The sequence below is a fragment of the Heliangelus exortis genome, chromosome 5 (genome assembly GCF_036169615.1).
Source record: "Heliangelus exortis chromosome 5, bHelExo1.hap1, whole genome shotgun sequence".
NCBI lineage: Eukaryota > Metazoa > Chordata > Aves > Apodiformes > Trochilidae > Heliangelus > Heliangelus exortis.
In genome coordinates this window covers 16,790,064-16,817,842 of record NC_092426.1, presented here as the reverse complement: position 1 = coordinate 16,817,842, position 27,779 = coordinate 16,790,064, and the positions used below count along the sequence as shown (strand labels likewise).

At 37.8% G+C, this 27,779-nt stretch overlaps 1 protein-coding gene and 1 long non-coding RNA gene across 3 annotated transcripts; one reads left to right on the top strand and one right to left on the bottom strand.

Moving 5' to 3' along the window:
- On the bottom strand, positions 1 to 26,835 carry NRDE2 (NRDE-2, necessary for RNA interference, domain containing). Of its 2 annotated transcripts, none has more exons than XM_071745784.1 (14): positions 26,750 to 26,835; positions 20,337 to 20,445; positions 18,120 to 18,347; positions 16,006 to 16,155; positions 14,204 to 14,666; positions 13,600 to 14,002; positions 11,381 to 11,514; positions 9,406 to 9,526; positions 7,843 to 8,018; positions 6,769 to 7,155; positions 5,071 to 5,999; positions 2,681 to 2,819; positions 1,426 to 1,497; positions 1 to 805 (listed from the first exon to the last, which is right to left on the bottom strand). In XM_071745784.1, the coding sequence occupies exons 1-14, from the start codon at positions 26,829 to 26,831 to the stop codon at positions 680 to 682; spliced, it is 3,519 nt and encodes a 1,172-aa protein (XP_071601885.1). In that variant the 5' UTR covers positions 26,832 to 26,835; the 3' UTR covers positions 1 to 679. The 2 variants fall into 2 exon arrangements, with proteins under 2 accessions (XP_071601885.1, XP_071601887.1); XM_071745786.1 differs by having other exon boundaries at positions 18,120 to 18,344.
- On the top strand, positions 21,569 to 27,555 carry LOC139797033 (uncharacterized). The gene is made up of 2 exons (XR_011726255.1): positions 21,569 to 21,727; positions 26,767 to 27,555. It is a non-coding gene; the product is annotated as an uncharacterized lncRNA (long non-coding RNA).
- Positions 27,556 to 27,779: the final 224 nt, after the last annotated feature.

The following is a 27,779-nucleotide window of genomic DNA, read 5'->3' as shown; positions in this document are numbered from 1 at the left end:
TTTTCTTTTGAATTTTCAAATATTTAGCTATATTTTTCAAAAATATTTATATTTAATTGGTCATCTGTCAAAACATACAAATACAAGTCCAAATTAGGTGCCTGTTTAAGCAAAGATTCAGCTTTTACTAACAGTTTATGTACAGCTGTTTGACTTGGTAGTTATATATACACAGGCATGCATACCAAGCTGAAGGAAATTACTGAAGTCTGCCAACTGCAGAACAGTAGAGCATCCATCTGGCAGATGTTTATTTCCTGTGCTGTTCACCAAACCATAGTTGGCATGTCCTGAATCTCTACTGAACTCTAGGGAATGTAAATTCAAACAATAGAATAAGAAATGTGGGCAATCTTCAACAGGAGGGTATTTGTAAGAGGTTATCCTGTGGAAGCCAGAAATACTTGGTGGAAACAGATGCGTTTTTGTGGGCAAAATGCAGTACTTGATTCCAGGACACCTGAAACCAGCAGAATTCCATTTTGACAATGATTTATATAAAAGCTAAAAAACAAACAAAACACCCTCAAAAAATAAACCCAAACAAAACAACCCAAACAAGTATCCCACTTAAGTACATGGTACCCAAGTCCCAACAGAGTTCCTGTTTCAAGAATGACAGACAGCTCTAACTCTTAGTTTTGGAAATAGCTTGTTTGCTTTCTGTACCTATCATCTTCTAAACCTCCAATAGTAGCTCCAGCTCTTCCATAGGTACCCGCACTCTCAATTCTTTTTCAGTCATTAGATCAAGTGTCTCTTGCAGCTGCTCAGGGAAGTACTCTACTGCATCCATATACAGCACCTGGGGAGACAGTGAGAACAGTTTCTGTGCTGCAAGAAAGGCAGCATAAAGATCTATGGAGATACACAACTCTGTAGCAAGAGTGTAAGACATACCATGCACTTCTTTAAAACAATACAAACAATTCCTACTGTGACAGCAATGTTTAATAGTCTTTTCCAACTCTTACTAATTTTATTCAAAAAGATAAGAGATAGGTCAAGAAGCAGTGAAGCACTTGCAGGGCAGACAGACTGAAGAGCTGCAGGGGCTCCTGACTGATTTCTTATACCCCTAAGTAAATACACTTTTATTTCTTTATGTATTTCTGCTACTACCATGCTCGTGAAAAAAACATGATCTGAAAGACATGATCACTTCCAGGTCACAGAGGAATTTATTATCGTCTTGCTTCATGCAGTGCAACACCTTTCTGTTCTGAAATGCAAACAGCACTGCCCACTATGTCTGTTTCTGATGCATCTCTATTTGCATAAGATCTTGCAGTATTTCTCCTTCAGAAATCTCTCCTTTCATTTGCATATAACTCATTAAAACAACTACAGAATTCTAACTTTTTTTTTAAATACAGAATTTCAAAATTAGGAGTATGATAACAGATTTGTAATTTCCATGCTTACCTTTGCCCAAGGGCAGTTTTGAAGGGCTTTATAAAACAATCCTTTACTTTTTTCCGTTTTTCCAAGTGAAACCTGCGTGAGAAAAAATGTTCATAATGCAGCAATAAGTGACATAATAAAACAATTATTTCTAGACAGAAAAATTACTATTGAAAAGCAAAGTGCTGCTCTGCTGAGGAATACTGATTATTATATATTGTGGTAGCTATGCAATTTGATAGCTTACATAGGTGACACTTCAATATAATCAGAAATGTCCTTAAGGAGCTTCAGGGCTTTACTCGTAAGGCAATAGAACAAAGCCCAGCAGAAAGAGTGTTCCAGTTAAAGTCAGGGACTAGAGCATCTCTTCTGTGAGGAGAGGCTGACAGAGCAGGGACTGTTGAGCCTAGAGAAGAGAAGGCTGAGGGGGAAATATTGCCTGTCTGTACAAATACTTGAAGGGAGGGTGCAAAGAAGAGGGAGCCAAGCTCTTTTCAGTGGTGCCCCATGGCAAAACAAGAGGCAGTGGACACCAACTGAAACGGAGGAGGTTCTGTCTGAACATTAAGAAATGCTTTTGTACTGTGAGGGTGACTAAGGACTTAGCATGGCTTGTCCAGAGAGCTATGGAGACTCCACCCTTAGAAATACTGGAAAGCTGTCTGGACATTGTCATGGACAACTGTTCAATGGCTTTGCTTCAATAGTGGAGATGGAAAAGATAATCTCCAGAGGCCCCTTTCAACTGCAGCCATGCAGTGAAGTTATACAAAATCAGGATCTACATTTGACTGACAGCTCAAAGTCCCTATAATTTCCTTACAGATTCCTAAAGTAGGACTATAACATAAATACAAGTAATCTTTGCTCATTTTACTTACATAACAACAAAAAAATTCCCTACAATTTTCTTCCTCTCTTCTTAGATTTTGCTCCCCTGCCCACTTACCTTTTCCTGTGAGTAAAACTGGGTGGAATCCATCTATTCATTTCTTATGACATTTTTTTTTCTCTGTAACAGGGCAGCCTCAATAAGTTGCCTGCATCTATATTAGAACTACACTGTCAGAAGCCATCGCTCCTAATCCATGTCAATTACCTTTTTCCTAATATTTACAGCAATAAGTAGCATTACAATTCAAATTAATCTGCCTGCAAATCATATATAGGTATGGGACTATTTAGTATTCCTTTTTTAATAGTACTGTAGCTGTGTTCATGATAAATGGCAAATATGGTGAAAGGAATAATAAAACTGATACTCTCTTCTTACCAGAAAGTTCAAATACATTCTCCACAGCAGTGGACAATTGGTACCATTTTCAGTCTGAACTGCATGTTCAAACAGAGCTACAATCCGATTTGCTAACCCAGTTTCAGGAATAGTGGAATGTATTTCACCAACATCTGCCCTGAAACACAGAAGAAAAAAGAAACCACAGTCCCTTAAAATTAAGCTAACTGAACACATCCAGGTGAGAGTTAAGAGCAATGTACTGCCTCTGTTCATGAGGCATTGTATATAGCCAGGTATTTGCCTTTCATGCTACAAACTCTGAATTGTATAAACCAGATTTTTAGTGCTTTCTGCTCCAGTCTACATATTTCTAAATAGGAAAATCAGTTGAAGGCATATAGATGAGGTACTTTAGTGAAAATTCTTTTAGCATGTTGAAAATTAACTCTGACCAACTAGAGGAGATCATTTCCCTTTGAGTACATTAACTCACTATCATACGATCTTAAAACACTTATCTTGGTGTCTATTCAAGACCACTTATCACTGCAAGATTGGCACAGCAGCTCAAATCAAATTTAAGTCCAGGTCAGCAAGCCTGCTGCTGCTGCCACCAAGCAGGACTGTTCATATTTACTCCTGGTACCTTTATAAGATCACACGTTGTCCTTGGATCAAGGCCTAGATCCTCTGGATCAATCATGATTACAGTAACAATTTTCTTTTTCATGCAGAGACTCAAATCCCCTAAGTTCCAGGAATAACACAAAAGCAGGTACATATTTTTCACTGAAGCACTGGTATCTACAGCTGATACAGACCAGCTTGGTTTTGATGCTTGAGCTTGAAGAAACACCTGGAGCACTCATGGCAACATCATTTCTGCCTGCGTGCATTCACTTGGCTTGCCAGACTGTTCACTCACCCTTTAACACTCGCTCACTAACTTGCTGCTTTTTTCAAGGGTCTCTGAGGTCACATTTCCTCTCACCATAACCTCTGCCTTGAGGAAAAATTATGGAATCTACTCTGCATGCAGTGAGACATTTGAAGCATTGTACCCCACATTGACTTACATATTCTACTGTTTTAGCCTTCACATTCATTTCTTCAAATTAATTCCAAGCACTTAAACAAGCAGAAATACAAAACAGAATAGGAAACAGTCACACATACATTTTCTTGGTTTGTCACATCATGAAGCATTAGCTTTATGAATGACTGGCAGGCCATTTATCTCCCTGTTGCAGTAGTTCAGCTCTGCCCTTACAACATCCAGCTTCTCCCTGTACAGCTAGAACCTACCAAAAGGCTATACTAGCAGAGAAAAATCTGGGAAGGAAGTAAATGTTATGGAGAAAAACCACCACTGTGTAAGTTTTACGTTAGTTTCCAGTAAAAATAATGAAAACTTATCACTGTCTCAGTCTGTAATTAATAGTAAATCAAGCTACACCCCTCATTTACATTTGCAGAATGTAAATATTGCAGAATGTAAATGAGGAATGCAGAATTTTTATTACAATTTAGGATGACACACACTGACAGCTCAGGGACATCCCTGTCATGGATGCATGCCTGTGGCAGACTGTGACAATCAAGGCAGTGGGCACACCATCATTTTAAAATATACTGATTGTTCTGTAATTCCATCAAGTGTGAGTACTGTAAACTTACAGCTATGTAAAGCTTCCAGTTAACATTTTCCTAGAAATCTCTGTTGCTATGTGCAGAAACAAAGATCCAAGCTGTCAATGTCCTTAATGATACAAAGGTAGCAGTGGATAGGTAGAGCTCCAAGCAGCAGGCAGACAACAGTTAAGATACCAAGCTTTAAGAATGAACACACAGCTGTTACCAACATCTCCTACCCTTTCCTTCTTTCCTGAGAGAAAAAAAATCAGCCCAGATCACTCTGCAAATTCAGGAAACTTCCAGCCTCTTCTACCTAGCAACAACCCCCTAGACTCCCAAGTACTCACTATGGAAACAGATCTGCCACAACCGTATGCTGTGATCCAGGAGTAAAGTAGGGCAGGCAGCTCAGGCAGAATTTGCAGCATAGCTCTGTATTATTCTCTCTACTGCTGTAGTATTAAAGTGCAGCAGTTTCTAAGCTCACAGGGTCCACCCGGGACACTAAGGAGGCTCTCAGTTATTTACAGATAACTTAAAGACATTTACCACCTTGATGTCAGAAGTGAGTAATCAAACACAAAGCAACAGACAATCTGGTCCTGTAGGACAGACGTGAGACCATCATCTAGGTCTTTAATTCTACTTAAGATTCTGCCTCTGACTCACTGTTCAGTCCTGAAAAAATAGCCTTCCCTAGCTACAGCTTCTTCATGTGCAAAATTTTTCTCCTCTATTAAGGTAAAAAAAAAAAAAAAAAAGGATAATCATGAAGAGATGCAAGCTATTACCTCTGGACAGTCTCAGTGAGTTTTTTTCTCATCTGTTCTGCTCGGATTGCATACAGCCATGGCTCTAAAGAGTTAGTAGACCTTGTGACACCATCAAAAAATCTTCGTGCCTTGCTAGCACTGTGAGACTTCCTCTGGATGTGGATATATGACCTCCAAAGAGTCTGGTTGCTAGGATACCGGTTCAGAGCCCCCGTTAGAGCTTCACGCAGAGGATTCAAAGGATAAACACTAATTTTCATGTGGAATCTGAGTAAATTTGTATGCATCAATGTGACAGTTTCAAGAGCAGTGGGAAAATTCTGAATGCCAAGCTTCTCTCGGGTGTTTTCACATTTCTGTGGACCAGAAGCTTCAAGTTTCTCTGAGGTCTGTGCATATATTGATACTGCAGCATCAATCCCAACAGTCAAATACTGGAACAGTGCATAACAGCCAACCAGGCTAACCAGCTGATCAGCATCACTGACCCGATCCTCACCAGAAACCAGTGTTTTACTTAAATAATCCTCCAGTGCATGCTCATATGTTTTACGAGCTTTCAAGACATTCACAGGTAACACTTGTCCACTATAGGGCACGTATGTTCCACTTTCAGTCAATTTGGTCAATATATGAACAGCACGTGACATAACAGCTCCTTCTAGACTTTCTAGGAGTTCCACTTCCAGCTGAGCATAAAGCAGACTGAGGCTGCAGAGCTGGGGGCTCTTCAGCCCTCCTGTCCCTGCTGTGCAAAGTGCTGTGTCAAACACCTTCCTGGCATCATCGATGTTACCAAGCAGCCATTCCAGGTAGGCATAGAGTTTCCAGAGAGAAAGGTCGTTTCGGTTGTCAGGTGCTTTAAGGAGATTCTTGGCCAGCTTTTTACTCTTCCTCCCTTGTGTTTTTAGCTTCCTCTTGTTTTTTGTTTGGAGATACTGAACTATCTGCAGTGAGAATACACAGACAAAATGTTGAAGGGGATGAGAAACAAAAGGGAAAAAAACCAACTCAAACCTCATAACATTTCTTAATTTCATTAGTGTGTTTGTTTTCACATTGTTCCATATTTAACCACCAGCAAGATCTGTTGCTACTGAATACTGTAAGTTGTCACAACTGCTTGTTGTCAGCTTTTTCTAACACAGACAAATTACACAGTCTTGTCATTCTTACACCTGCCAATGCCATTAAGAAATATAAAATTCCACTCTTCTAAAAGACCAACTGTTCAAATAGAGAGCTGCTAACCTGTAAAGGTTGATAAAAGCTAAGTAATTTATCACGTCTGACCAAATGAACACAATTAAATCTCCAAGAAGCATTTCACGGTGGGGAATGTGATGATAGACAAATGTGGAGATTGCATAGGATGATTACAGGATTGCTCCTGGTCAGGTAGTATTTGAGTAAGTGTATCTCCATAAAGAAAAAGAGTACTAAACTTTCTGAAGCATTAGGAAGACAATCTGGACTCTTATCCTTCTGTGGACACCAACTAGAACATTTTTCTTTATATAAAAATATATATTCAAGTGATAAAGGTGTTACTTCCTTCAGTAACACTACAAAGTAACTTGTATAGCAAGTAGCAATTCTCCTGATTGGAATACTTAGCCTTACAAGACTTAGTTTTCATGAATGTTTACATTTATTCAACAGAAACTTTAATATACACGAAAGCCACACATCACAAAAGTGCAGATTTCTTATTACCTTAGATATTTCATACTGTAACCAGGAAATGGACAGGTCAGATTTTTCCTTTCCTGAAAATAGCTGGAACAGAACATGAAAAACATTCTGTATGAACTCTTCTCCTTCCTTATAATGGCCGATATGATGCCTCGCTCGTAGCATCGTGTCCATATGACCAATACTGTTGAATCCAGAGAGAGGAAAATCAACAGAAGCCAGTGGCTTTTCATCAGAAAGCATACTGTCAAAGATGTTATTTTCATCCATGGCAATATAGAGGTTGGAAGGAAAGAGTTTAGTTGTACAAGGAACCCCCAGGAACTGCAAAAATGAGTACAACAGTTGACGCTGAAGATCTGGATTAGAAAGCCGGATTAAAGATGGTCCAAGATCATCAAACAATACCTAAAAAAGCAGCAAATTAAAACCAAACATCATTCATTTATGCAACCAAGTAAAATTAGCAAACCTATATATTGTGTAACTTAAAAAAAATCTTGTCTAGTTAATAGAGATTTATAATTACCATTAAATGGTAACAAAATGTCATTCAAATTAAAACCAGACAAGTTAAACCAGCCATGCGTTCTTCAAGTCAGACTGTAAATTTGCTATCAGGATACTTCTTTGCCCAGAGACCTTCACAGAAAACTTACATAATGAAGGTCTGAGTTTTTTGCTTTAGGCTATTTAACAACTTTTTATTTGAAAGTAAATCTCTGACTTGATCCACCCTCCCAAGAAGGGAAAAAAAATAATCCAAATATCTGATCTGAAGGCAACAAACCCTTTGTTTCTTTAACGCATGTATTTCTTAAACACACATTTCTGTGACATTCCCACATTAAAACTGGAAAAATCTCAGAACAACAAAGACAAAATGCTTGCCTACAGCCCTTTCCAAAGTTTACTACGAGTCCCAGGGATTTCAGAAGTCTCAGCAGAAAATTTTTAGTTCCAAACAAACAAAAAAAAAGAGACTTTTTTCCAAATGACCAAAAGGACTACTCCTCTAAAATATCCATTGGCAATGAATTCAGATCAGAGGATAATTGATCTTATCTCCCCTTGTTTTTATTATATCACAGTGACCTGTCTTTCTGGATCTTCACAATCTTCTTCAGTTTCCTTTTTGGCTTTGTCTGGCCTCCAAGGTAACCAATGTCTTGCTTCACGAGAACATTCAATATCCAACCAAATATGCCACTTAGGGAGAGTTTTATCCTTTATTTCTTGATCCTCATCTATCTCTTCATCATCATCATCATCTAAAACCAAATCAAGATACACATCCCCCATAAAATTATTAAAGAAAAATTGACCTACCAAATCCCAAGATGAGACTTTTAGTACAATTTAACTTCTCATTAACAAAATGTAAACAAAATCAGTATTAGTTAAAAAGACATAAGACTGAGCTGAAAATTTCCAAGTCACAGTTCTGGGTCTTATCATTAATTCTGACACAGTAGGCTGTTTCCAAACCTTTTTAACCATTGGATCAGTGTCAGCACGCAAACTTTTTTATAGAGGAGAAAAGAAACCAATGACACACTGTGAACCATTTCTATCAGCAGCAGTTTGCAAGCAACAGCCAAGAGTCATCTTTCTGAACAACTTAGATTCTCCTGGTGAGACACTGGAACAGGTTGCCCAGAGAGGTGGTGGAAGCCCCATTCCTGGATGTTTTTAAGGCCAGGCTGGACAGGGCTCTGAGAAACTGGATCTAGTGGGAGGTGTCCCTGCCCATGGCCGGGGGGTTGGAAGTAGGTGATCTTAAAGGTCCCTTCCAAAGCCCCTTCCAGGGAAAAGGAAATCCCATCTTAATTCAGGGACAAGTGCAGCACAGAATCATTTTTCAGTTCCTTTGTTTACTAAAAGCAGAGCCAAATTTCCTTCATTACTGTTGCTTACAGCAGCAGGAGCAGCAAAATCAGAGACAGCTCATCTTTGGTTAGACACATGCCAGGCCCCTGCTCCCCTTCAAGATATATCTGCTTGAGAAAATCCTTGACACTGCAGACCAGAAGACATGGGAGGACTAAGCATCAGGGAGGGATTTTCAGCATCCCTGCTCACCCAGAAGTGCTCCATCTAAGTGAAGGTGCAATTCCTTAATTTTCTGTGTTACAAAGAGCAAGGACAAGTTTTCTTCCTATTTCTATCATACTTTTTGCTATAAGAAATTGAAATCTGATTCTAAAAGTAGAATAATTAGGCTAGGAATCCTTGAGGCAACAATCACCTAATACTGTAATTACACCTGGTCTACAAATATGATGAAAGGATTATAAAGGGAGTAGCTTCTTTCCATTTTATATGAGCATGGGTCTCAACCAAACACTCAACACCTTTAGTCTTTTCAGCAGAGTGGAGGATATAGAATCATTGAATCATCGTTATGGTTGGAAATTACTTTCAAGTTCATCAAGTCCAACTTTCAGTCCTACACCACCATGACCACTAAATCATCTCCCAAAGCACCACGTCTACCCATTTTTCGAATACCCCCAGGGATGGCAACTCCACCATTTCCCTGGGCAATATTCTATAGAAAGTATCATATATAGAACATTCAACACATGCTTTTCCCTGTGGGATGTGGTATAGTTTATCTGTGTGGACATACAACTACATCTACTGACATAAGCATACCAGGCTTAAGAGTAATCCAGCCTCCCTTTTCTTGTTGGTGCATCCATGCTTTCCAGCCTCTTGCTCCTTTTTCTCCAATTCGTGGTTCTCCACTATCCCAAAATGGTTCAAAGAAGTCCACCTGTTATTTTGGGCAGGGGGGACCAAAAGAAAACATACAGAAAAAAATTTTTTGCTGTTGTATAGATGCTACATGGATCAACTTATATTTTCCAGACCCTACAATCACTTTTCTGGGTGCAACTTCTGTAGCTAAAGACTTTTTTAGATTTCTTATACAGATCCTTCAAGGGTAAGAATCCAAAGTTCCCAAAATGAAGCTTTCAGAAACCAAATTTACCCACTTGCCCATCTTTCACAGGAGATCACGAAGAATTTTGCTATTTGAATGATAATTCAAGAGATCATACACCTACGGTCAGATCAAAACATTACAGTTGAACATAAATACAACTGGACTAACAAGAGGAAAAGATCAGTAAGGCCTCTCATCTCTTATGTTTCAGGGTGGTCAACAACTTCAGGGAACTTTCCAGTGAATCAGAAGTCCAGGGTTTTCATTCTTTGTCTCTGCCTATATCCAAATCTACCATCTTTAGATTCATCAGCTCCCCTGCTATGTGTATACTTAGCTCTAATGATCCTCTTTCTCCTATTACATGTTTCTGCTGTGCACCAATCCTTGGCTTGGACATAAAAATGTGACTGTGAATACAAATACTAACAAAATATTAACTCTAAGAAAAATCAAGCCTCAGCATCTCAGTAAATTAAGGTCTTACAGCAACTGCAAAATCTGAATCTGCTCCTCATGGATTTATTCTCTGCTCCAAGTGAAAAATGAACAGTGAAAACAGCACAGAAATAAGCAAATCAAGATTGAGCCATAACACTTCTGTAAGAGGGCACAATGTGTGATTTGCTATGAATCTGGCACTTCACTATTTTCAAGATCTGCACTTTCCAGCCTAAACACTGTCCTTTTAAATTGATGTTCCTTTCCATCCTCTTTCTTCAGAGTTTTTAAACACCACAGATCATCTTGCAATTTTTTAAATGACTAGAAGTAGAACTCAAGCTCTATCTGTGTAACTATACTTAACCTTCCATCCCACATGATAATTACAATTGCACTCTTAACTTTGCTCCTTAGGAGAACACCACTAACATGTAAACTACAAGACTGCTTCACTTCACATTAATATAGAGAATAAAAAACATGGAGTCTCAGTAGCATTTGCAGGGGAAGAAGGTGAGGTAATAAAACGAAATTTAATTTTTGTCGTCTATGGTAGCCCAGTTGCCTAACTGGTGGCCCTCTCTACCACTCATTAAAAGGGATGCAGCTCCTGACAATCCAGTGGGATGATGCTACCGTGGCAACAGGCCCCTCTGAATATTAACTTATGGTTTATTATTGGGGTGCATGCCTAACACTTTCCTGAGCAAATCAAGAGAAAAAAATTATTTAGTACTTTAACAGAATAAGCTGAATGGAATATCTTGGATCAAATAAAAGACACTTTAGAGCATGAAAGTGTTCCTAATGTAACCATGAAAAAATTACTGAAAATAGCAGGTAACAACATAAGAAATGATCTCTAGAAAATAAAGAAATTATAGTTTCTGTCGACCTCAATTAACAGTAACAAAACAGCAGCAGTTTGGGGAAAAGAAGCAGGGTAAGTCCTAACTAAGACACAGACTTTGGTCAACCAGCTGATTTTTTCCAATCTTTAGTAAAAAAGAGGACATGAAATGACTGGCTACAGTATATACAGTACAAGCAGCCATTTGGCATATAGTTCCTAAGGACCCACAAGCATTTCTCCAATGCAAGCATCACCTTGAAGAACCACAAAGTAAGTTGTGATTCAAAGCATTTCCCTATGTCCTTAAAACTTCATCAACTTTTCTGTTACCACATTCTCTGTAATCCACAAGGACATACACACATTTAAATGGAAATTGCTACCTGTCCCCTTGTTGGCAGATCTTTTACACTGTCAGGTTTAAAGAAGGTGAAGTCAATCAGAGCCTGAAACAAAGACACCGCTTTCTCGGAATGGCCAGCCTGTCTCAGGAAGTGGCACTGCTGAATGAATATAGCTGTAAAGTAAAGAAGATAGAATTTTAATATTTCCAATTAATTTTGTCACAAAGTGTTTTACTATAGCACACAAACAGACAAAAGACATACATGAAGTGCTGTAGAGTGTAATTGTTTTGGAACAGTACCAAAATCCAACATAAATGCATTCCAGAATCATTGTGGTTTAATTAACTTCAAGAACTCCCACTTTAAATGCACCAAGCAGATGACTTTTTATTCATGCCACACATGCACTCTTCTTGTTAATGAGTAAAAGTTATAAGCAATGCTTCCAAATTTAGTTTATCCAACATCTGTGAGAGTGGGTCAGCCATCTCTGAAGATGCCAGGCACAATTACAATTCACACAGTAAGTGATGACAACAAAAATATTTTTTGCCTCATTTTTCCATGAGATTGTTATATTGGTAATATGTTGGTAATATACCATTTTCCTTCCAGCTGTCATTCCTATTTTCTTTTCTTTTAAGGAAGAACTCAGTTAAGGGAAGTTGGGTCTTTTGCTCAAAGTATTACTGTCTGAAAGTAGAGGAGAGTCTTATCCTATCCTGTTCAACCAATTATTTCCATAACTACTCCCTACTACACACTGAGCATCAAGTCTCAGCTTAAGAAGGGAAGCAAAGCCCCAGTTTTTCTCTTAATATATTTACAACAAAAGTATGAAATGAAAGAGGTAGAGAAATAACAGGTATTATAAACACCTTTATGATTAGGCAGTTTGAGGATATTTCTGACATACTCCATCACTGCAGATTACACCAGGTTTTAACAAAACAACAGCTGTTCAAAACCAAATTGCTTTAAACCATAATTTTAACTGGCCTGCAAAAAACCTCAAAACTCATAAGTCAAGACTTAAATAATTCATTGACGGTTCTGAAAACAGTTCTTCAAAAACTATTGATTCTTTACTAAATGCATTGGTTTTGGAAGGTTTTGAACAATCAAACTATTTAAGTATCTAGATACACACATAAGTTAGCAACAGTTGCCTCTAATTATCATCTTATTAAATACTAAAGAAGTGGCATATTATTTACTGCTTTTGCATGTATTCAGATTTACATCAGATGTGTGTACACAAAAATTTTAATTCAGCTAGAATATACACACTAGGCATTTCATCCAATTTTCCAGCTAAGTCTATTTTGTTAACAAAGACTGAGATTTCTGAAGATATTTAAACAACAGAAAGTATGTATATAACAGAATCTTCCAAAATCCAGTCCAGACTGGATACTGCATAACAGACAGCATAATTGCTCAAACAGCAGTTACAGGACTTGGGTAAAAATATAGGTTCTGTGGACTATGCCACACATGAAAAACTGTGGTCCAATTCCTAATAGTCTCCTCTAGATTTAAAATAAATCTTATAGGGGAAAAAAGCCCAAACATGTCTGTGGTGACACTGACATATTCCCCTCCTCAGTATATTCATAGATTAATAACCACAATGACCCACTGAGGTAGAGAAGCAAAACTGAAATGGGATAGGTTAATCTCCAAATAAATGTAAAGCCCATGCCAGCACTGAGCATGGACTTGTCTCTTCCCTGGATCCATTCCAGCATCCTAACCATTTCATTTATTTTTCTTCTAGGGATAATTATATAATAAATTATAAGTGGTAAATACTGCATGGTATTAAAGTTCAGATTTGTTCATCTATCAAGTTGGGTGCTCAAGAAAATTTTACATCAGACTTTGCATGTCCCTTCTCTTTTCCAGATAAAGTAATAAAAACTTTTGACAAGCAAACTTTTTTCCTAGCTAAACATTTTTCAAAGATAAAAACACATCTTGACTGTTGGCTGCAATTCTCCAGCCTTGACATTTGTACTGTAAACTGCCTCAGCGTTCAGACTTTACTGGATGTTACATCACAGCTCTCCTAGGAAAGAAAAGCATCTGCCATGTCCGTATTTGGTTGGAATATCTGTTTTAATTCTCAGCTAAGGCACTTGGAAGAGAATAAAAACCTCCAGTAATCCAAAGTGAAGTCTTTTCCTATAGAGAATGTACTCAACTCCTGTGAAGGCCATTCTGACTATAACATGAAACAGAAAGAAACATACCTAGCATGGCTTCTTCTGTGCCAGGCAGCAGAGGATGTGATACCATGCTGCCATCCTGTACAGCTGCAAGTGTAGTCAAACATTTTCCATAGAGACTATTGATTTTTGAAACAGAAAAGGTAGTGAACTGACTTTGACAGAACAGGAGGTATTTCTTCCACATTTCTGGATTATTGGGATGTAAGAAAATAAGCTTCTGCCATTCTTTGATCAAAGCTGGTGGTTCCCAGAATTCTGCACAAAGCTTCAGTCTAGCAAGTTTCAGATCAACATTACTTGGATTGCTTTCAATTGCCCTCTCTAAAATAGCCAGTTTCTTTTCTAAGATTAACTTCAGTGATTTTCTTCTTACTTCATGCTCTTCCTTACTGGCGTAAGGGCTAGGTCCTCTCATTAATTCATCCTTTAAACAAACAAAAAAATATCATTACAACCTCAGGAAGAATCATCACTAGAAGAATCATCTTTAGAAGAATGCTGACACTTGTGAAGACGAAAAAACAGCTCATTCTTCACCAAAAGAAAATATACAGTTCTAAACAAATGAAAATACAATATTTATTCGTGTATTTATTACTTGTTATAAGCCTGGTAGAACACATACCTGAAAAGAAACAAATTCCATCCAAGCATTAATATCTCTTGGGTTTTCTCTGACTTTCTTGTTATGTTCTTCCACTTTTGTCATTAGAATGGAGTTAATATTTATCCCAGGCTCTTGAACTGTTTGCTGCACATCTGCAAGTTCGTAGTCAGCACTCTTGGATCCTTTTCCTTCCAGCCACACTGTAGTTGATGGGTCATAAATCCCAAGAGGATTTACCTCCGTTGTGTTGGAAGAATCATCGGTTTCCTTTTGGAAAACTGGTATAAAAGCAGTTGGGCAAGATGGTGAACTTTTACTGACAACAGGAATCCCATCTGTGTTCAGCACCTTCACGTTGTTCTTTGTGAAGTAGCGCTCAGGTTGCCTCTGTAAATTTTTCCTTTTGGATGCAGAACTGTCCCAGATTATACACTGTTTCTTTGTATCTATGCCAAGACAGGATTCTCCTCTCCTTTTGTATCTTTGAAGGAAAAATATAATTAAACATCTCTCAAATCATATATTAGAAAAGACACTTCCTTTTTGAAAGAAACTGTGGAATGAGTACTTCAAATTGACCCAGATAAGGTATGCATAGAATTTCAAAAGTGTAAGAACGTGGTAACTTTCCTTTTATTTAACGCTTCAATTTATGTATTTTTTCAGTGTCATCATAACTTTCATACTAAGCTTTCTTTGAGTTTAAGAATATCTATCATACACAGCAGAATTTTTTTTTTTCCTCCTATCATTTTAGGCCATGTAGGCAAACCTGGAGAGAGAATGACATGCTCCATTATTTAAAGCTGTTCACATTAAATTATTTTAAACTGAAAAACCAAACACCAGTCATTCAGCCTGTAACATCTCCCTGTATTCCTGAGCCTCTATTCATTTTATATGCCAAGATAAAATGATACATGCTTGGAAAGAGAGACCAGGTTCATAAAGGCTACAATAATCCCCTGGATTACAAAAGGAAAATACCATCTTAAAATATTACCTAGAATGTCATTTTAGTGGCAGTCATAGTCACACACAATGCTAAATTAACACTTTTCATTTCAAACAACAGCTGACAATCTAAAGGTGGCAGAAAACTGGAATGGATTATAACCTGGTAATTTTAATGCAAAGGTATAGACACTACAAAAAGAAAATCCATAAATCCTCTCTCCTCCACAAATAATCACTTTTTATATATCATAGGCAATTCTCCTTCAGAACATCAAGACATAAGTGTACACATACAATGTGTACAGTGGAGCCCAGTGTAAGCTCCTTTAGATGGGCCTCTCCACTAACACAGGGCAATGTTCTGAAGTACCATAGTATAACAGTAGCATCACAGTACCATAACCCACTAAGTATTCTGAATATGAAATTTCATCTATGGTAATTTGAAACACAGCAATGCAAAAGACAGATACCCTCTGGTATAATGTCTGTGAATTAACACAAATTCTGCTTCCTAAGAAACCATACGGACCTTTTTGTTGTTGTTTTCAAACTACTCAAGCAAAGAAAACTCTTGACAAATCTAGTATGAAATAACCAGTACCTTCCTTTCCCTTTCAGACACAGAAATAGAACAACAAACATCAAAAAGGACACGCACCCAAAAATGTTCTACAACAGAACCCAGAATTATTGACTTCAGAATCATGTTTTGCACCTGCCCCATGCTGCCACCTCCAGATGGCAGCAGATTATTTCATGGCAAATTTTGCCTTTTAAAATATTTCTGCCCAATTTCACAGCCATACTGAGACTGTGACTCTGTGGTAGCTTGAATACCAATAAAAAGCCAGATACTGTACCTTGCTATGTCCCCTCGATAGAGGGATTTGTAGGCCCAGTTTGCAGGGTCTGGTTTCTTGTCTACTCTGAAGGTTTCTGTTGTGAAAGGTTGGAGATCATCAAGCCAAACAAAGCGATTGCCCGTAAGATTTGAAGTCTTCTTATCTAGACTGAAGAAAAGGAGAAAAATTATTCTAAACAGTAATTAATACATTCAGCATTTACAAAACCCAGGAAACATTGCATTTCTGTAGTTGATAATAATTTAATTTATTCAAAATCATGCTACATGGTCCATTATTGCCAAGTCTATCACACACTGTGAAAGAAACTAGAAAAACAGTACTAGGACCATCAAAACAAAACATAAACACTCCTTGCTCTTCCAAAAATTGGATTTAGGATTATGAAAGGTAATAACCAGATTTAACCAGTTGATTGCTTGGCAAACTATAAACTCAAAGCCATATATTACTGCTTTTAAAATTTACTTTTGTCTTTCTTAATTGTAGCATCTTTCTAAAATAGGATACTCTGTAAAGAGGATTATATTGATTAGCTGCAATTATACCCATGCATTTGATAAAATAAGTGTGCAAAGTGTTTTATGCATCACAGTCATAGAAATGAACTTAACCAGAAACTGACACCTGCCTCCAAACTGAACTTCCAACCTGAACTTAGTAAATGAGTTTTATAGACTTGAGAAGCTTTCTAAAACTTCACAAGACCTATTGCATTTAGAGCAATTTAGGTGGTTCAGGTTTCAAAAACAGGCTCCTGAAAACTCAATGTTCTTTCAATATCAGCAATTAAAAAAACAAAAAAAAGTGAACCAGGTTCAGCCCCTAAATCTTTTCCACCCAATACAGAAACCTTTCCAGCAGAGAAAAGAGAGACTGGGCAGAGCAGAATGGTTTTAGCATCCCAGTGATTTTTAATGTGCCACATAATCCTTCACCACTGCAAGCCAACAACAGAGTCTTCACATAGGAGCTGGTGAGAGGTGGCTACAGGCCACAGACAACTCCTCCAGTATCACTGCTATTCTTCCACGGGGAAATAATCTAAATAGTCCTTGGTGTAGATATATGACCACAAGCCTATGCTCCTGGTAAATGTGCCTTGGGAAAGAAAGTAAATTGGGGTAAAGTCAAAGACTGCCTGGAATAAACCCAGCTGTAACAACAGTTCCTCAGTGTCACCCAGACCCTCACTGTGTGCCCAGGAGCTGCTGCAGTGCTGTGAATTAGAGCCAGAGCTGCTGATGCTGAAGAAAAACCAGGAACTAGGGAATCAAAGTGAGGAAAAAAGGCTGCTCAAACTAGCAAACATGATGAGAAACAGGGAAAGATGATTTACACAGGCAGGTAGATTGGGACACTTTGAATGAAATGATCAAAACTTGAGAGACTGAGAAAAGCACAGCTAAGTTTGCCAAACCTGAATACTCAAGTTTTTTCAGTGAACCTTTTTTACTGCTCTAAGATCATGCTAGTCACTAAATACCTGTTTTCTTGTTCTATATAAAAATGACACCTCAACTAATTACATAGTACTTCATAGCTCTTGAACTAAAAAAACCCAAAACTGTTTCAATTGCTCAAATCTCATCTAAATGTACCATATAAATGCCTGGACTGAATCATACAACAAACTTTGTCTTAATATGAAAAAAAGCAATGTTAACTCTGTGAGGAGGATATTATATACAAGGTAAACACAGCTGCATGTTAAGACTTTGACTAATTAAGAATAACATTTAATGCAATCCCTCTCCAAACTCTCTCAGTAAATCAAAAGCCATGAATGGAAACAAGATGCTTTCAAAAAAGTTACATAAGCCTCTGTATGTCTTTAAAAATACATTTCATTAACCTTCATACCATGCTTTGTTCTGCAAACAGTACTTCACACAGTAATCATATCTGAAAAAATCTGACTAGAATAAGTGTTTCTATTCTAAAGTAAATGTTTCCATTTCTATTTATTTACATTTCTTTCAATGCAGGTTTAGTCACATACAGCTTAAAAAAATTACCCACCAATGGCAAGAATTTAATTCATAAAGTTGAAGAGATAAGTACCAGAACACAATGAATGCACAACTTGCATAGTATTAATAAATACATACTTTGTTGCAACTTCCTTTTCATTATTTCTGCCACTTCTTGTGGCTTTGTCCTTGATATGATTAGTGTCCACATCTGATTCACTGCTACTGGAGTCCCCTTTGGTTTTCTTTTTTGTCTTTTTGTAGTGGTGATGCTTTTTCTTTTTCTTTTTCCTTTTTTTACTTGATGATTTCAGACTCTCATCTGTATCACTTTCCCCCGACAACTCTGATCTTGAAGTAGTCCTGCTTGGAAACAAGTATATATATAGCTACATGCATCCATGTATCTAAGTATTAACACTATGAAGAAATATCTCCATAAAAAAGTTCATTATCATTTTAGCCTTTACCTTTGCTCTCCTGGTATTTTTGGAGAAGAGAGTTAGCAGCAACACGCAGCATGAAAATTAAATAAATTTGCATTAAATAACAACTAACTTTATTTTTTTCAGATTCTGGAATTACTGGCAACCAGTCTTGAAGTTTGATTTGTTGAAGATATTTTAATGTGTGATCTGTAAAAATACCCACTTTTTATCATCACCAAATTAGAAAAAGATGACTGAACCGATATAATTCCCGAACTTTGTTAAAACAACTTAGGTCACAGTAAGAGGATGAGAAGTCAGGGTTACCAGCAAAACAAGAAAGTCTGCACTTTTTTTCCTTAATTCATTATGCTTTATATACAATACTTCCAAAATCACTTCCAGATTAGAAATTAAAATCTCACCTCTCAAAGACCATTTTTTAATTACTACTGAATTAATGTTATCATATAATGTAATAACAACCACTACCTGGAAGAGGCAACTGACTTGGAGAGAACACAAAGGACAGATAGTTTTGACAGAACAGGTATACAGGATTGTCCATATTCCACATGCTCCCAGACCTAAATAATAACTTAAACTTAAATAATGGACACCTACTCTAACTGTTAAGTAAAGCTCTTAAACAGTTTTTCTAGAATCTCTCAGAAAGAAAGAAATTATAAGTCTCAGTATTGCTAGTATGTCAGTAAAACAAAATGTAGCATTGCAGAAGCAAGGCACCTCAGCAAATAATCTTACACAATTTATTTAAGTGCACTGAGACAAAAGCAGCTATGGAAAAACCATTAGCAGACCTTTAAAACACACTTCCCCTAACCAAAAAAACAAACCAAATACTCCAAAACCACCAAGCCTCTTGGACTAAGTAGTTTTAAGTGAACCAAGAGTGTACCCTATTAATAGGCAAAAGATCAAACATATCTCAGTACACTATTTTTTGACAAATTCTCTTTCAAAAATTAATGAAATATGGTGGGCTTTTCTGTCAGTCTATTGGAACAGTAATTTGTAAATTCCTTGGTTTTAAGACATTAAAGTAATGAAATAAGCAGAACAGCTATTGCATTTCCATCACACAATCCATGTAAATGTAAGAATATGTATATAAAAATACATACTCTGCTGTGATTGTTACTATACAGGTAACATCTCCATCATGAGGTAATATCTCCATCATACAGGTAATATCTCCATCATACAGGTAATATCTCCATCATGATCACCCACAGTCATCATAAACACAGGACATTGTGTCAAATCAAAAACGACTGCATTTTTTATACTGGCAACTACAATTAGATTTCACTAATTATTATTTAGCAACTGTTCTAGTGAGCGTATTAAAATTAGTTCTTCAGCTAGAGCGGCAGCTCTAAAAAGATCATTTTTGCAAAATAACTTAATCACTCACTTCAGTGATCAGCATGTTCTACAGAGCCACACAACTTCATACATGTAATATTTCATTAACTCATATCTTCAACTAGTTTTTTAAAAGGAAAAAACTCAAATGAAATGGCTGATTGAACTGTTTTTCACAGAGAAATCACAAATTGATGTTTAATCTTTACACTATTTCAAGGGTCACTTGTGGCAGTCAAGGCTAATGAAGAATCGTGATCACTCCATTCTCTTTCCATTTTGATATAACAATGATTTAAATGAGGCTCTGAGAAAAAGAAAATGGGGATGTAATTGCGTAAGTATAATATCTCATTATTTTAAGTTAAAGGACATGGAAGCATTATTCATAGTTTTATATATGACTCAGTTCAGGCCTTTTTAAATACTGAAGAGTGGAATGAATAAAAGGCTTAAGACCTCCTGTTTTTGGTCTCACATAAAGATAAGCAGGACATAAGAGAGAGGCTATTTTAAAAGATACTAAAGTGTATTATACCTTATTAGTGGTGATTTTTCAGGGATGAGACTCGTAACTTCTGTAGTGCGCTGATGCAGTAATAGTGCATCCTCTGCAGAGAAGCTGGGGTTACTCAGCCAGTCCAAGTCTGCAGGGAAAGAAAAGTCCAAGATCAACAGAAACTGTCTTGCTGTGCTTTTTGAAGTTGGGACTTAACCTACACTAAGCCATGTGGAACAACTGAGCATATCAGAAGGCTATCCATAAAATTTCTATTTAGCAGAACACTAGGTTTTAATAAGGCAAAATATTTAGGAACAGTAATCTGCCCCTGACACCAATCAAAGCTTTAAAAATCCCAATATATAATAATAAATAATAACGTGAAGTTCGTACTGAAAACAGATAATTTTAACACATTGCTATATACTTTAAAAATATATATATATTTGCCCAATATTAACTTTTACCATGGAAATTTTCTGATTTTCTATGCATATATACTGTATTAATGTTATATGCGCATAATTATATAAAAACTTAGATACTCATATTCTAATATTATTATGTACAATATATAATAGATATTTACATATTTGACTTTAAAAACTAAAATTTAAAAAATTACGTAAGGGCACAATTACTTGACAGGTGTAGTTAATGAATGCAATACAACTTATGTAAACTTAGAAAAATGTACTTTATACATACCCTTTATACTTGTACTCAGTATAAAGAAAGTATTTTAAAAGTGATTTTATTGACAGGACACCCACTACTGATAAGAATACTCAAGTGTTTTATACAAGGTCAAAACATGTCCCTGGATTTTTCAGTTCTCTAACCACTGAAATCATTAGACATTTAAAATAGTGTGAAAAAAGGCTAGTTCATGCTAATTTTGATATATTAGTCAGCATTAAGTATTCTGCATCTAGACCTCAGCCATTTCAGTTTTGAGATAAGAGCAGATATGACAGGATGTGGAGGGGGGGACGTTCTGACATAATTTTACTCATATTAAAATTTCTGTAACAATGTTCATAGGTATTTAATTTCTAGAATTCTTTTAAGTGTGCAAAATTCTCTAACATATTAAACAGCAAATGTTGTTTCACATAAGCACCCAATTTAACATCAGCCTCTCCAATGCCAGACCACAGGAGATAACAACAAAAGGAACAAATTTGGTCTCCCTGCCTTTAAAGCCATTCTTGCCTTTGTGTTCTTGCTGTCACATTCGTCTTTGTGCTTTTGACTATGCTGACATCTAATCCTTAAATAGCATGAACTTACTGTCTGCCAAGCCATAAGTCTCCCCCTTCTTCTAACATATTTCTTTCAGAAATAGCTCTTCATACCAAAATTCTTCCTTCCCTGAACTGTTGTCCACAAAAGGATTTAAAATGGAGCAGGCTGCAAAAGAGTTTGTTATCCTAAATTAAACTGAACAAGAAGTAGATACAAGCAAGCAACTCTCCAGTCCACACTGCTCAAGAGACTGGCCCTATTATCAAAGGTCCTGTGGTGGGGCAGGCACCTGCCCTGGCTTGTCCTGAACCTCTGTGCAGAGGAGAACCCAGAGTTCATGGCCCTGTCAGGACCAAAAACACTTCCCACGAGTGCCCCAACCAATACACCACAAAACACTGCCAGGCACTGTTTCCCAACTCACAAAAAAACTGTATGCAGACTAAAAAACAGAAATTCAGCTGTATAATACCTAGGCTTACTATTGCAACCTTCATCCTGGTGATCACAGTCACAAATCAAACTAATGTTAACCTCCTCCACCCTGCTTCCAGGAAAATATGTAAGATGCATTCATGTAAAATCAGAATAAAAATGGAAACCTTAAAACTGTGATCCTTTCTTGTCTATTAAAACAAAATAAAAACTTAATACTTAATTTAAAATAATCCACCCTGGTACAGAAACCTTCATTTTAAGATGTCTGTGATTCTAAAACTGCTAATCTACCACAAAGCATTTTTCCAAACCCTTTAGTGAGCTTAAAGGAGAAAGATTTATGCTGGATAATTTTAAAGCAACATTTCATTTGCCTAGCAAAATAATTATTCCCCTTGCTGCAGAGCAAAGTGTTATGCAACAATGAGTTAATTTCTTATTTTTGACGTGTAAGAGATGTGTTAAGAACCAACCTAAAAATCAGAATTACTCCACAGAAAAATTGTTTTTATATTGTCCATTGACACATGTTACTCGTGGATATTTTTGCAATCATTACATATTTAAAACACAAAGAAGTTAAATAAATTCATGCCTGATAAATGCACAATCAAATTTGAGTTAATTTGGTATCTATCATGCAGTATACTGAGTACTGGTTTATACCTGAGATTTTTGAGGTATATTTATCACATGTGTTTTTAATTTTTAAAAGTACTGTCTTGTAGTGAAATGAGGCAACCAGGTGCCACTAATTACCAGGTAGGGGCATGAGCTTGTGTTCAGCCCACCTGTGCCTGATTAGGGCGGGACCCAACTGCGCATGAGCAGGACTGGGGGGCCAATAAAAGGTGAGGCCTGAGGCACAGGCCCAGCTCACTCCTGAGCAAGCCAGCAGAGAGGTCAGCGGAATCTGGAGCAGTAGCACTGAGCCAGGTGAACCAGTCCTGAGGGCAACAGACTTAGAGCACTGTTTGTGCACTTCTGCTGGAACAGCTGGTTGGACCTCAGAGCGCCGTGCCCTAAGAGAGGTTCGTCTTGCAACACTGTCTTCCTTATAATTCTGCGCATTTTGGTAATGCAGAAGGGTTGTAAAGGAATGCAGAACCAAACTGCAACCCTACAATGTTTTTCCACTAGTCACCCTTCCTTAAACATAGATTCAGAGTAAGCTCAAGTGCCCAGAGTACTTCAGATTTCAGTATATGCAACTAATTTGTCCATAAACTCTTTTATTTATTTACAGAATTAAAGGATAAATTTAATACCCTTAAGAAAATTAATCTTTGTTTTGATTTGTGATGTATTATCCAGATGCACTAAACAAAACACTCCTGAGTAGAGTCTCTGGTATAAAGACGTATCACAGCATAAAACTGTAATTTAACATCCAAACACATCTTCAAATTATTATATCTGTTCCATTGATATAGAAAACTTATCTAATTTGTCCTTGGCCAGATCTCCAGTAAAACATTTCAGGCATGAAGAAATACATTCTGGAGCCTTTAAGTTTCTCTTTTCAGTAATTTGTTGCTTCCCCTTGTAATATGCAATAAATCATTTACTACTATTATTTTTGGTAGAAATAAATTTATTGTACAGTCATTCTGTATTGACTTGAATTAAGAATTATGGTTCAAAAAGCACTTCGAATATGTCAGTAGTAATACTCATGACACCTAATAAATCACTGGCTTAGTTTTCTTAAAAATTAAGCTCAAAGGCAGAATGAAGGTAAGTAAATGGTATTGTCACATAGAGTTGTTGATGACAAAATTCAGAATTCAAGACTTACAATATTGAGGCCATTAGGAAAAAAAGTCTGAAATGTTTAAAATCTTGATCTAATGTTTTTTAAAAAGCTGTTTCCATCAAAACAGGCTTTTCATTGATTTCAAGAGCATAATATCAGGTCCCCCAAAGATTAATGCAGATAATGCATGTTCTATATCATTCATCAGTGAACACATTTTAGATACAGACCCGCATAAACTAGGAAAAAAAGTTTGCATTAAACTACAGTTGTGTTAAATTTTATAACCTTGAGCCTTGTGGCTCTCCAATAAAATAAATTCCACATGGAGATTAAGATCCTTAGCAGCAGTAAGAGCTTCAGTATTAAAAACTGAAAACTAGAAAGCATTTGATAAATTTATTTTTAAAATCACATTATTGATCACATTGAAAAAATGAACAAATAAGAAAATAAACAAAGAGAGCAGTAACGTTCCAGTTGTTTTACAAGACACAATAAAACATGGGGCTGACCAATCATTAATTTCTCAGAGGCACAAAACACCTTAAAAAAGAGGCTGCACCTGAAGTGGCAGAGGAGCAGAAAGCTGTTATCTTTGCATTTCACTGTATAATAAACTGCAAGAACAACCCTAAATAGTGAGCTGGCACAATTTTCATGGGCCTCCTAGCAAATTAATCCTGTAGCTCACAAAAGGATGAAGCCTCGATTTCTGAGTTGTGTCCCCTATCCTTTACACTTCCCACCACTGCCACAGCTGTAGGTATTATTTAGGTTCTCTAGACTCTTCTATAGGATTTTGCCACATCCTTTAATTATTCTCTGGGCAACAGGCAGCCTGTATCATGTCAGACTGTGATCTCCAAAGATGTTTATCAGTTGGCCAATATACATATGCTAATTTCCAAGCCTGTCTATCCTTTTAACAGTTCAATTCACATTACACTCTCCCTCAGCTGTGGCACTTTATCTAGATTTATCTTTTCTAAGCAAATGTATAAATCTACCAATGTAGATTTTTCACAGACCTCCCCTACTTCTGTCATTTCTCCCTGCACATAACTGAAAGTGTTAAAATGCCTGATGAGGAATCGAGCAATATTAAGTAGGCTGTCAGACAACAAGCATGAATAAGACTTATTTCCCCAGGAAATATGCCTTACATATAGCAAAATATCTTTTATTACCACTAATTATTTGAAATTAACTTCTAAGGAAAGCATCTGTTACTCACAGGTGTGAAATCACTTAGTACATGAAGATTTCAGCAGTGAACACAAGCAGAGTAAGGTTTATTTTTTATATTTTAAACTGTTGTTTTAGGACCTTCGAGGAAAAATTACCTTGAGAAATAGAGTCATAAACATTAATCCATGACTGTGTCTTTGGTTTGGTTCTACCAAAGCAGGTAAGATCAAATTACATTTTTTAGAACACTGCAGAATCATACTGCAAGAACCAACCCCTGTAGCACAGTCCATATACCTCTGTGGATACACCAGGGAAATTTTTAGAATTCTCCACTACAGCGTTTTCTGAACAATTCAATCAAACTGGCCTAATACCCTGGAAAGCACCAACCAGTTCTTTCCATTACACAACACTCAAGTGAATCAGTTAGCTGGATACAAACATTTCAAACATCAAAATGCATTCCAAACTTTAGAACTTTACCCTTTCTTCTGTTTTTGCTTTTTGTCAGATGTTCAAAATGTTTACCATTTTCACAGACTAGATTCATGTTCTTAAAGAACATAGAAAATAAAAGATATTATGCATGTAATTGTTATTGCTTCACTGTACCATCCACATGCACGAGTACAACAGTAGAAGCAATCCAATGGCATTCTTTTTACACCTTCCAAGGCGTAAAATTAAAAATCAACAACGCATGTTAACAGAGACAATGCAAAGTCTTTTGTTGTCTCTCAGAATCCTGAAAATCTGTTTTCATATTTCCTATAGACACCACCTGGCCTACAGAATAGTTCAGACTGTAAATAATGCTGTGCATAATGCTTGCTCCTGTGAGTGGGGTTAATTATTAGCACTGCTGCATTTGTTATGGCTACTGATAAATTTGTAGTTTATCATCTGCCAAAAACTACTTAGGCTTGACAACTATCCAATAGCACTTATATTCTAAACTATTTCTAAATAGTTTAGGAAGGTTTGTAAGAGTGAAGGTGTAACTTTTTACTGAATGTGTAACTTTGCTAGACAGCACCCATGACAGTCAAAATGATGAACCGAATCACACCACTCATTACCTTCAAGGCAAAAAAAATACCCTTTAAAACTAAATTTTAGGTCAATAAGATAGGAAATGAAAAAACATCCAAGAGTAAGTTATCCAAGGGTAATGGGGAAAAAAACCACCACCACCTCGTTTTCTGCATAAAGCAAACCTTTTCCACTCTCAAAGCTAACATACACCGATTTTTCGAAGATGAGTGTTTCTCCAGTATCTATCTACCAGCAGGTAGCTGGAAGCACACACCTGGGAACCCGCCAATGAGAAGCCAGCGCCATTTTTATGGGAATGTTCCTGTTGGGGTTCTCCCCAACGCTACCTGAGGGAAGGTAACCTCTGCTAAGCGTGCCAATCTCCCTCAGCCCCGCAGCGCCATGCCATGCGCACCACGCACGCTGCTGCCCTGCACAGGACGCCGGAGCTCGGGCTGAGGGTGCACCCTCGGCGGGCCCGACCGGCGAGCCCCTCTGCCGCGCTCCCGAGCCTCCATAGGCCCCGGACACAGCCAGTCCGCCGGAACCAGCGGCAGCACCGCCCACACCATTGGAGTTGCGGAGGGGCGGAGCGGTTGCAGTCCGCACCGCGGCACGCACGGGCGGGCCGGGCGTTCCCATCCCGCTCCAGGGCGGGTGGAGCAGGCCCCGCACAGCGCAGAAGGCTCCGCATACAGGCGAGTGGAAGCGGAAGGAATTCCCGAGGGCCAGGCCGCAGAAGGCTGCTGGGGGAAGGAGGGTTCCCTCAGGACTTTACCTTTTCTGACTTTACAGTCGCTGCTGCCGGCTGGGGGCTCTCCGGGCTCGGCGGCCCCGGCAAAAGCCGGGAAGAGGGCCATGTCTCCGCTTACCGACACCACTCTCTGCCCGGACTGCCCAGAGGAGCGACGGGGCAAGATGGCGGCAGCGCGCCGAGCGTGCTGGGAGATGTAGTTCCTCCGCCTGTCACCTGAAATGGCGGCGGGACCTGGTGGCTAGTGAGGGGAAAAAGGACGGATGGTGGGGGTCTCTGCCGGCGTCCTGCCCTCCCCATGTCTTGTGCTTTGCGCCGCCAAGACTAAGGGACTGGAGAGGGCAACCGCTGGGGAAAGAGCAGGGGACGGAGTTTCTATAGCCAGCCTTCACCACCAGCCTCCGTCTTCTCTCATGGGGTTGACTGGGAGGTAAAACTAAAGCAGTGTCCCCTCGAGACTGAGGTGCTCAGCTGTGTGAAGGAGAATTGTTGTAAGATACCATGATTCCTTCTTGTTAGTATCCACTGTACATTTGAAGCCCACCCAGCCAGATGGCCTCTCTTAAACACGGGCAGCAATGGCTCAGGGAAGAAGTAACCTCCTGTGGTCAGTCAGCCCTGGATAAGCCTCCTAATCAGTCACCTGCCATGTTTAGTAGTAGAATCTAGAATAGAATCTAGAAGAATCTAGTAGAATCTAGAATACGCAGTAAGTAATATATAGAAATAATATAGAAATGTGTAACTGCCTGAAACTGATACAGAAGATTGAGGAAAAATCTAAAAGAAGTACATCCCCAATTTGTGACCAAATTATGAAGATACACACACACACAAAAAATGACCCTGTCACATGCACTCTTCAGCCTTTTTCTTGAGAAAAGAAAACCTAAAAAGTTTTGAGTGGGAGCTATGAATACAGAGAAGGCTAAATTAACAACAGGTGTAATTATTGTTGCTATACATATATTACTGTGACATTAAAAAAAAAAAACAAAAAAACACCGTGTTTAACACTACCATGTAAATGCAGGCAATATTTCCTGTTATCACA

What these genes read in the sequence shown, in the direction of transcription:
- NRDE2 (XM_071745784.1), bottom strand. Translation starts at nt 26,831, where the DNA reads ATGGCCCTCTTCCCGGCTTTTGCCGGGGCCGCCGAGCCCGGAGAGCCC. An exon ending in ATCTGCCAACAAGGGGACAG is followed by an intron (nt 9,527 to 11,380) that starts GTAGCAATTTCC and finishes CCAAAATAACAG; the next exon opens with GTGGACTTCTTTGAACCATT. An exon ending in CTGGATTACTCTTAAGCCTG is followed by an intron (nt 8,019 to 9,405) that starts GTATGCTTATGT and finishes ATTTGGTTTTAG; the next exon opens with ATGATGATGATGATGAAGAG.